At 30.2% G+C, this 11,890-nt stretch overlaps 1 protein-coding gene across 1 annotated transcript; it reads right to left on the bottom strand.

Annotated features, from left to right (window-relative positions):
- Window positions 1–1,017: 1,017 nt before the first annotated feature.
- LOC148227396 (kynurenine/alpha-aminoadipate aminotransferase, mitochondrial-like) lies at window positions 1,018–8,234 on the bottom strand. The gene is made up of 7 exons (XM_088202435.1): window positions 7,871–8,234; window positions 3,386–3,554; window positions 3,131–3,320; window positions 2,807–3,067; window positions 2,560–2,739; window positions 1,990–2,196; window positions 1,018–1,925 (listed from the first exon to the last, which is right to left on the bottom strand). The coding sequence occupies exons 1-7, from the start codon at window positions 8,103–8,105 to the stop codon at window positions 1,737–1,739; spliced, it is 1,431 nt and encodes a 476-aa protein (XP_088058561.1). The 5' UTR covers window positions 8,106–8,234; the 3' UTR covers window positions 1,018–1,736.
- Between the last annotated feature and the right edge of the window lie 3,656 nt (window positions 8,235–11,890).

Raw genomic sequence — 11,890 nt, 5'->3', positions numbered from 1 at the left:
ACGTACGCGAGTGAGATGCACAAGTGCGTGTGACAGAACAAGAGAGACAGGGCAGGGTGCCTCACGCTCTGACTCGCTCTGACGCACGCATCAGACGGCGTTTCAATCGTGCGTCAGTATTTGTTTGCCTGTCATCGGGAGAGTTGCTTTGAAACGTAGAATATTCCTGAACCTCTCAATTATTTTTTGACTTACCAAGTATATTTAATATTTTTATTTCGTTAAATAACTTTAATATAAACTAACTTTAGTTTAAATAATATTTATAGCGATAGCATAAAGATATAATGATTCAAATGAATCAGAATTTTCGTATTTTTACAAAAAAATATTTAAACTTTGTTTTTTATTATCTCATTTGTGATCGTGACAACGCAGTCAAATGGGCAAGCTACGTTACAAAATTACTTTAAGTTAAGTTAGTTTTCCGCAATATGAATTTCATAAATGTATGTTCCTCGCGTCACATTCAAAACACGCTGTTTCATAATACACATATATATAAAAAAACATGTGTTGGAACCTACAAATTAACAACATATTATTTTATTAAAAATAAATTCGCTTGGATAAATTATTACATACATGTTAAAACTGAATTAAAGTGTATGTTATTAATTATTTACATGTGTTGCGCATTAATATTTCACTATCGTTATTCACACGTGTATCGAAAGAATTAAATATTTACTATAAATATGAAGTAATTAAGCAAATAAATAGAGTTGCAGGACAGTACTCAATCAGAAAGTCGTTAGAACTACCGTCGTATTATTTCTGGAGCATCCGCCTCACTTATTCCTGGCTTTCACTACCACAGTGCATTTACAATTTAAGACTTCGTTGGCGGGTCAATCACTATCTCGTAACTTTACATAGTTGTGTAATAACGTATTCGGTCAACACATTTATTAATAAAAAAATACTTTAAAACCAATATATGTCAGTATTTTTATTATTTATTTTTATATTATATATACATTTACATATTATTAAAAATTAATTAAAACTATTAAATAAGAGGTGAAATATATATTTATTTCCTTAGAAAATATACGATATATAAAATAAAAAAATCCGTGTTGTTACAATGCAATATCTCTTATCGTTTATTTACTATCATATAATTAATTTAGAAAAATTGATTACACGGATTTACGATATTTTTATGATAATTCAAAAACACAAATAAACATACATCATGCTAGTATTTTTCCATCTAGATCAAATATCTGTTTTTCTATTTTTACATAAAAATAGAACTACATATTTTTTTAACAAGAAAAATACTGAAAAAGCGACTAGTTTATATAATCTTTTGAAAAGCGATTTCTTAAAAACCTTTTTTTTAAGTTTAAAAATAGCATCACATTCAATATAAATATTTTTTTAAATAGTACAAACAAGAACATTATACAATTATGGAACAAATATTTGTATATATTTGATGAGTTATCCTTCTAGAGATAATGTACTTGATATTCATTAATTAAAATACTAATATACAATACATAAATCAATTTATATAGTACATGCTTACATCGATGCAGAGAAACAATTTTAGATATTAAACGAATATTGTAATGTAAATCTAAATTACCTAAAATATGTACTATGAGATTCTTATTAAACATCAAAAATTGTATTATAATACTATATAAACACAGCTTTTAATATATGTATACTGTCTATTAATATAATTTTAAAATACATTTAACACCACATAAATAATTATTTTAACCGGAATACAGCTTTTGCTCATCTCTTATTAATTCGGCAAGCTTAATGCAAGCTATTTCCATATCTGCTGGAGTCGACCTACTATAAGTAGCCCTTATGTAAGGACAAGGTTCATTTTTCGAAGATACGCCAAACGCATGACCCGGTGCGAAAGTTATTCCCTTTTTTATTCCTTTATTTACAATCTGGAATTCACAAATACATTAGCCTTGTAAATATCACTAATTAATTATAATGTGCAAGTTTTACCATATCGTATACATCGGGAACTCCGACAACTTTCAACCAAACGAACATGCCAGCTTCGGGAACGTCCCATTCTGCCAAACCAGTCAAATGCTTATCCATACACTTAATCAAACAATCCCTTTTGATCTTGTAAAAGTCTCTCACTTGCTGCAAATGTGATAACATGCCCTTCATACCCCACTCATCCAGTAATTTATTTGTGATCATCTGAAATAATATTAGTTGTAATGTGAGTAATTTAATATTTTAATGTGAGTAATTTAGTATTTAGCGATTCGGAATTAGGACATGTCGCCTTAGTAAATTTCTGAGTTTATCCCTGCTCTCGATCTCTGGAGCGAAGTCGCCCTCTCGCGTTATCATAACGTGTAAAAATAAGAGTATTCGGGCATTACACTAGTAACGATGCTATACAGTTTAAATAGACTCACCGCCATTGATGTGTATAATATATAACAAATATCATTGAAATATAAGGAGAATAATAAATCAATAATATTTTTTTATAAGCTAAATACCTTTGCTCACTTACATATAATTGATGATATATAAATAATTTATATAAAAAACCTGTGTCAATGTTGAACAATGCAGATACGACGCTTGCATATGCAGCTCTAGCAAGTCTATCAAGGGCTGTGGACCTGTAATCCATCCGATTCTAAGCCCAGAACTCAATATTTTTGATAACGAATCAAAACGTAACACTCTTCCTTCAACGTCGAATGAAATGAACGATTTTGGTATCTCCTATAAAAAAGTAAATGCTTACTTCCACGAATCCCGTAAATAATAATAATCATTTCACTTAACGAACCTCTGAAAAGTACATGAAATGGTAAGGATCGTCTTCCAAAATTATGATATCGTACTCGCACGCTATGTCGTATATCTCTTGTCTGCGACTATTTGGAATAATAGTGCCGGTTGGATTTTGTCCCGTCGGATTTACGTACATTACTTTAGGCATTTGATCGCCCCTCTGTTGGCATTTATATAAAATATCCCTTAAATGCTCAGGTATCATTCCTTGAGAGTCTTGCATCACGTCCAGCAATCTAGGTTGATACGGTTTCATCTGAAATGATTTTTCTCATAAATTTAGCAATAGTTGTTAATTTAAATACATTAACAAACTTACTACTATATCTGCACCAGAGTACAACGGATTAGGAACTATTATCGGATCGCCTCGATTAACCAATAATTCTATCGATTTGTATATCCCGTCTTGAGAACCTGAAGTGATTATTATGTCTCTCTCCGGCCAATTTGGCGGCTGGTGAGCGATCCGTTGGAATTCTTTCAGACTTTTAATCAATATTGGTAGTCTATAAAAAAATACAATTACACGTAAAAAGTACAATAGGGATAAAAACCAATATGGTTATGTTACCCTTGAGATGGAATGTACTGGAGTGCATTGCTCAATTCTTTGTCTTTCAAACAAATGTTAGTCCCTTCCTTCAGCATAATGTTGATTTCTTGAAATGGAAATATCGATTCGTTCGGCATTCCTTCAGCAAGGGATATCATGTTTTTTCCAGATTTGTATGCCAAGGAAGCTATAAAAATATGTTAAAAAATATTAATATATTTCATATTATGTCATAAACATTGTTATTGTTAATTTTGTTATTTACGATCTCTATTTCTGATAATTATTCAAAGTCGATTATAAAGAACCTTGCTTGATTTGCATTTAATGACTTTCGTTCAAGGAACATTTAACAGGATATAATTAATAGTTATTTAAACTATTTTAATTATACTCGTTGTTTGTACCTTATATCAGTGGTCTCCAAGTGATAATCACACGGTGATATACATAAAATAAAAGAGTAATTGACAGATGCAATGCATTCGGATACTCAAAAAGAGTAAATCCTTTAGATAAATTTGACTTTTTTACCTATTTATAGGGGCGAGCGCTATTTTTTCCGTCTTAGGGGTACGCGATCAAAATAGTTTGGAGATCACTGCCATAGATGATAATTTATCAATTAACCGATACTTTTTCAAACTATTTAAGATCCCTAAGATTTATCTAGGGAAAATGCCGGACAATAAAAATGTGCTAATTCCGAATAGAATCGTTGTTTTGCTCATTTTACTCATTCAAATCTATGTTTTGTATAAAAATTTGGTTAAAAATACATCTTAAATGGAAGTTACTAAGTATTAATAATATTAGTTTAAATATAATATTTATTTATTATTTAATATTAAGACTCATCACCAAACAAATAATACATAGCCCATAGAAAACGAATATAATTAAAAAAGACGCGATCGTTATTCTCGAAGTCATTCCGGAGCCCACAACTGGAATTCCTCTAGAATAATTGGATTGTCAACAGTACCCTTAAGTAGTATAAATAAATGCTTAGCGACATACAACTTTTTGCGATAGCTCGAGAAATTGTATCCCAATTCGCCTACAAAACGGTGTTGTGATACAAATACGGTAAATAACCAAATATTATCATATAAAGATATCTCAAGAACCTTTTATTAACCTTTACGAACTTGCGAACTTGAAGTGATTCTGATGTTTAATGAAAGTTTTTCTAACCCGAACGTTTCCGTCGATATCATAGAAATATTCTGATGGTGAATGAGAACAAGAAATGACGATAAAATACTATATTCCGACATGAACAGACATATAGCTAAAAATAAGCCTATCTCCATGAAGAAAGTAGATCACTCTGTGCAGATCAAACACTTTTACATACAAAAAACTGGAATTCATAACTGTCGTATCTATGTCATTACTGAATAACTAGAAGAGTAGAGGCTCAGGTTGAACCCTTGAGTATCTATAGACAACGAATTGTTTACGATAATACTCAAATAACTCAAATAATCGATCATCTGAGCAACTGAAGTCAGACAACTTTCTTACTAATAAACTATGCCAAACCTTGTCGACTTTTTCAAAATCAGTATATAAGACATTTACTTGAATTCATGCATCAATGTGTTTTGTCACTGTTTTGGTGAAAGACAGAATGATAGTGACAGTGAAACAGGCGAGACGAAAGCCATGATGTTGGCATCAAAACTTGCCGAAAGTGATTGTGATCATTACACTATGTAAGTTCGTCGATTTCTTTGAGTTTTTAACATAACATAACACCGGTTAATAGCGGCACTCGGAGCTTTACTGCCCGTTTATCAAATAGTTACAAACTGTATATGACAAAGTTAATGACCATTTATAATTATTAACTGCCCATATATTATTAATATTATTTACTGTCGGACCACTCGCATTTTTTTTTGTTAAAATTGTAATACAACTAATTGGTATAAGTATTTGCAACCTGTATAACAAATTTATTAATCTTAGAAGTGCATGTGATCAAAGATTTGGACGGATTAGGACCACTTGTAAAAGCACTAATAAAATAGCCCTATATAACGGAAAATCGGTGCAATTTAAGAAACAGCCGTTATGAAAAAAAATATTATAAGAAAAGTAGCAAACAACAAATTGTCGCATTGGTCAGACATTCGAGAGAAGGAAAAAGGCCAAGCCCCTCTGATATTTCAAAAAAGAGTATACAAACGCGAATATGTACTCAAGCCAATTCCTTTCGGAATATATTTCGGTTAGAAATTTCCATATGAAGCTTTCACGAGTCAGAACTTGGTTTTCCTACTGCTTCGCTTCCGACACACGAAAGTTCAGTCGAACTCGCAGAGCTACGTCGAGTATGGACCGAGACCGTGAAGACAGAGGAAGCAGTCGCTTTCCACTTCACGTCAAACACATACAAGCTACAGAGTCCGAAATCTAATAATTCAATCCGATCTTACGATATTAATAATAACTTATAATACCAATAGCTTTTTTGTTGCCTAATAAGATTTTTTAGTTTGATCTCAAATGAAACGTATATTAACGAGATATAAATTATTTATATCTCGTTTCACTTGAGATCAAACTAAAAATCCACGTATCAAAATCATATAAGTAATTTATTTCAACATTTTAAAACTATAGATATATAATTATATTTTTACATTATAATTACAGAGAAATGAACGAAGTTTCTAGGAATCAAGCATACATTTTCTACAGTCCCCAATAATTGGGTCAAAAACAAAAAAAATACAATTACTATATACATTAATGTTTATCGACCAACTATAAATGTTACATTATTGTAGGTCAGTTACCCATAGAATATATAATATTTCACACCTTTATTTATACATTATTATCACGAATTTGGCTGAGAATACTCTTCTATTCATTTTAAGAGTACCGGTTTTGTTGTGACGTCACTACATCAGACATTCTTAATGAATTGATCGAGCAAATATCTTATGCTGAAAATATGTTCCGCATATATAATTTAATATAACCACGTTCAAGGTTGCAGAATATGAAAAAAGGAAAAGCATAAAAATTAGGTATTATAGAAAAAGGTACACTGTCTTAATTTTCTACATTATTTTTTTTATTTCTTTATCGCAGATTTTTTATCAAGTATGCAGCAGATAACCTTTGCAGTTAATTATAAAAAGAAATGATCATAATAATCGTGTATTTATATAATAATAAAGAAATTATAATCTTAACGAGTAATTTTAATAAATAAATATTTTACTGCTGGACGTCATAAGTTAAATGTTATTTTTATTATGTATTTTGTATAGCTAGAATTATTTTGGACATTTTTATGTGTTAGTGCTAATAAAACGAAAGTATAGGTTGTGGATTGTGTGACAATCTAAACATTTTCCCTCGTGTAATTTAAAAAAATGTTTTATGTGGCTCTTAGAACTGCAGTTTTTTACACCTGTGTATACTTATATGCATGAACAAATACACGCGTCACAAAACATATAGAAACAAGTTTTATAAATCATACTCATTAATTACTAAATATTGAATAAATGGGAAAATATATTTCTTATGGTAAAATACATTATTTTTAGGCGGAGTATATAAATATAAATAGAGAATAGAAATAAATTATTTACATTTTCCTAATTTTATACTTAGATAAAAAAAATACAGCTTAAAACCTCATCGTAGGATTATCACAATACTATTAATGGCGCAATATTTACATGTTTATTAATTATTTAGCATCACTATCTCGTATTGAAGTAAACATTCAATAAAAATAAAAAAAAGTCTTGAAGTCTGTTTTTAAAACAATCTCAGAAAAGAAACGTTTATTTAATTTTATTAATATACTGAAATAATTTTATTTATTTCAAGAGATATATTTTTTATATATGTATATTATATAGAAACACAACAATGTGTGCGTAATAAAAAATTTCAATGTTTAAATTTTGTTTTCATATTTTCAACCAATACATTAAAAAAAATTCATTTGAATTAAGCAATGAATGATTAAATCGATTTTTTTTTTAAATTTTAATTAACTTTATTTCAATATTCGCAACATTGCTAAAAATAATAAAATTAAAATGGTAATATATATTAAATTTGGTAAATATGTGTTGATTTACAAATTGTTAGTTAGGATTTGAAATAAATATCCAAGACTAATAATAATTACTTAAAATTTACAAAATATAAAAATTCCTTTTCACGATTTTAAAACTTAGAATAAAACATGCATTTCTACCAGTTCAAATCTCTAGCTATGCTATGATAAATAATTGCTTGCTGTAAAGTGAAACCGGTCAGATCGTACGATGGGGCGGATATTCGTTTTTAGATAAATTTAATTTTAGATATCGATTTTTAGATAAATTTAATTCTGATAAATAAATTTGCTTTTCTTATTTTTATTTCTATAAAAAATATATTTTTGATATATTATACATTAAAACGTTAGAACGTTAAAAACTTTCTCTAATTACGTGCTAGTTAAAAATATATTCTTACTGAGAGTTCTAGTGATGGAAGGCTCCCTCCTGAGCGATTTCCCGCTAATGTACTTGGTGTAGTCCAGGATTTTCTTCTTGGGCAGCTCTCCATTTTCCAACACTCTAGCCTCAATGGGAGCTGTTGCTGAAGATTGGCGAACGGCACTGTAAAACACCCTAGTTTTGTTCGGTATTTCCGAAAGCTGAGCGAAAGCTCTCGTCGAATTGCAAACAGTGTTCACGTACGTGAACATTTCTACGACAAATAAGTAAACAAAAAGTAAACGCTTGTTCAGTGACCACTAATAACTATTTAGTTTTATGCAATTTTCACTTCTGCCAGCACAGACGGTCCGTCTGTGACTGATAACAGTTTATGTTCTGATCAAACTATCCGTGTGTCTATCGCGTTAACGAATCGCGAAATTCGTACATTTGCATACCGAACAGGGTCGGCTAACGTCGAAGCATAAAAAGATTAAAGAAAAAATTGTTGTTCTCGCAGATTTTTTTACTCTTCAGCTTAGGGCTGCCAAACGTCGGAATATAATGTATTTTAAAGTTTGCTATCAAATTTCCCCGTAATATATAATTTTATAGTATATAAAATTAAGTAAATTCTACGTACTTTATTATAACGTGTCATGATGGATGATGTAGTGAGGAATTCACCACCTGCACAATTTATTATAATTTAGATGTTATTTTACCGACCATTTCGAACAAACTAAAAGAAAATTCAAACACTTGTAAGTAAGGCCACACACAGTATTACACAACAATGCAAGAGAGATATCGTGACCAAACAATTGCGTTAATAATTGAAAATATTGCAAGGACCACCTAATAGCACATCTTTTCCGAGACGTTAATCACCCACAAGTAGAGTACGCTCGCGATAAGGATTACTTTTGCTGAATGTATTGTATACAGATATATGAGAGGGAGAAGCGATATAGGCGTGTATGCCTATTGACTTAGAATCTTCATTGTCTCGCTTTCTGTTTGAAGGATATACGTTGATTCATCACCGCTGTTATTCATTATTGAAGTGCAGTGTGACAAGGAACGCTCTTGATCTTCTTCTCTAGGATTTATTTTAAAAAGAAAAGTAATAATTGTTATAATATTATTGTGTTTCAATTAGGTAAATGTATTATGGTTCATTTAATATTTTTAGAATTATGTCTAAACTCGGAAAAGGAAAACCAATTTCCGCCCAACCCATGGAAATAAATTATAATGTCTACCAATTCATAAATGACTCTTTGTAATATCATGAAAGTATGTTAATTTTCTTTTTAAATAAAAAAATAACTAAATATTCTGAGCGAAATTGTTTTGAGCCACAATGTACACGCATACAAATACAAATCGGAAGCCTTATAACATGCGTACTCTACCGCTGAAAAGCTGCTCTTTGTTTGGAAACAATACATTCTACCCTGCGCACAATCTATTGATCTTCTACCCTTCGATTAACGATCGCCGGAGTGGCCGTCTCTTTTTTCTTTTAATATGTGACCACATTTCGTTGGTGTGTCCAAGAAGCGATGCAATTCTCATCTGTGTTATAAAATATGTAACACTTGGTCAGAGAGACGCAACGGAGTCGCAGCAGCAGAGACGAGCCAGGAAACTGCAGAGACTTTAATGGATTGTCTATAAAGCATCACAAAAACACATCACGACGAATCCCAGCTGCTTCACGTACATTACAGCCAACAATAATACAATCAACACGTCACTGAAAATATACACTGTATTTATTTGGTTAGTCATTTTTTAAGGCCTGAATTTGCTGAAACAACTCTCATTAACACACTTAATATTATGTACGATATCTATATATGGTTTCAAGCTATTTTTTTTAATATTTGTTTTGTATTATAAAAACATATGGCAACCCTATTCCAACTATAAATATATACAAATAGTAAAAATAATGCCAATTTTGTCTGAACTGGTTTGCGAGCCAGTATTAGCCGATATACGAAGAGCCCTAATTTGAATATAGACCCATATAATTTACTTATTTCGTCAGTCAATGTCCTTACGTTTGAATCTGTCTAGTTGCCGGTTCCGCATGACAACTTTAAATTAATAAATGATCAAAAGTAGCTTCTATGGGCCTATCGAAATTTATTTTATTGATTTCAATTAATTCTAGATCTTTACACAAATGTGCTTTAAAACTGTATTTCGTCTTGCACGTTATTTTTTTAACTAATTAAATAATAAAATAATGTGCATGAAGGAAGATTTATATATTTTCTTATTTGTTTTGACAGTCGTAGAATTACAGTTAAAATAACGGGATTGTGATGTCAAATTTTTTAAAATATGTCATTACCAAAATATTATTAATTAATCAATTCTATAACGTATCCGTTAAAAAATCAACAAGGAGTGCTTTTAATAAGCGATCATATCTTAATTTCTAATAGCGTGTTTAATAAACAACCATAGTATGTAATATAAGACTTGCGAAAATATCCTGCTTCTCCTTAGATTAAGAATTAAGGCAAAAATACATAGTAATGTATAGCAAATCCAGAAAGAAATAGTGATAAAAAAATATCATGGTCTTAGAGTAGGTACAACTAAGAAAAAATTAGGTAGATAATAGGTATATGTATATGAATTATTGGTATAATATAAAGTCCTCATCAACACGATGAAAGTGTCTCAGAATTTGATATAAGCAATTAAGGAAATATTACAAATTTGATTAGACATAAATAACCATTTGTCGCCAGATGTGTTTTCTTTATTTAGGCACTACGAAAAAATATTTTTTCCTCACTTCATACTAATCAAAACGACCTGGAATTTTTAAAAAAATATTTACACATAGAAATATAATGCATAACGTATTTATTGTATGACTTTTTAATAAATGATCTATCAGAGGCGCATTTGAAAGTAGCAATAATAATATATACAAATATGAGTAATTTCATACTAACGTCATAGATGAATTGAGCGAGTTCGAAGGTTACGGTAGCTGTGCGCAAAAAATTGAATCAATTTCAATTTAGCTAGATGTGTCCGTGACAGTGTTTTTCGACCGGGGATTCAAGACCCATTTGGTCCTTGATTTTTGCACAGGGCTGCCAGTTATCAATTTGGCAACATTCAACAAATAAATGATATTATATATCCGAACGATTCTGTTAAAAACGATTCTCGTTGTTGATAAGGCCATTGTCTGTTATTATTAAATTGTAATTAATAAAACAAAACATCAAGATTGAGTAATCTGTACATTAATTTCCATAGTTTATCCTTCTATTTATCTCACTAAAGACTAGCTTTATGATTTTTTTAAAGAATGTTCTGCTATGATTTAATAAATAAAAAAATAGTATATACATATACAATAGTAAATATATATAGAGTGCTATATAACTGAGAATTATTTTATGAGATATGTGCATTTAAATAAAAACTTTGCTGCATAAAACAAATTGTTTGTGCATTTATGTAAGGTAAATCTTCGGTTTTTTTTTTTGTTAAAAAAGGATTCGTTGCAGAATGTTTTTCATAAAGTGTTCATTATTTTGACCAAATTTCGCTCGCTTGCATCTAATCTGTCTAACAGTAATGCACAAACAATTCGTTTAATGGAACAATTATTTTATACTTTACTCATTTTAATTGTCTTCCTATATTTAATAACAAGCTTTTCACCCGCACTTTTTTCGAAACGTGATTGTAAAGTGAAAGTCTATTCATCATTAAAAATAAATTTCTCAATTCAAGTTATATTGCTGCATGCAGCATGTTCATTGGCCCAATTGACAAAATAAAGAACGAAGAAAAGCTAATAATGCAGTTTTTAAGAGCGCAAACTAACTATCAAGTTCGATAAGTGAGGAATTTGAATCCACCAATACTTTGAAATGTAACGCAATTGGTTATGAAATCATTAAACACATAATATGTGATTTAGGCAACGATTTAAATCAATTTGCTTCCATTTACTAATGCGCATTGCCTTTGTCATGCCAATAAATAAGTGACAATGATATTCGCT

Source organism: Plectrocnemia conspersa, unplaced genomic scaffold (assembly GCF_051122295.1).
Source record: "Plectrocnemia conspersa isolate PC_06_02 unplaced genomic scaffold, ASM5112229v1 ptg000013l, whole genome shotgun sequence".
Taxonomy (NCBI): Eukaryota; Metazoa; Arthropoda; class Insecta; order Trichoptera; family Polycentropodidae; genus Plectrocnemia; species Plectrocnemia conspersa.
This window is presented reverse-complemented; position numbering and strand designations above follow the sequence as displayed.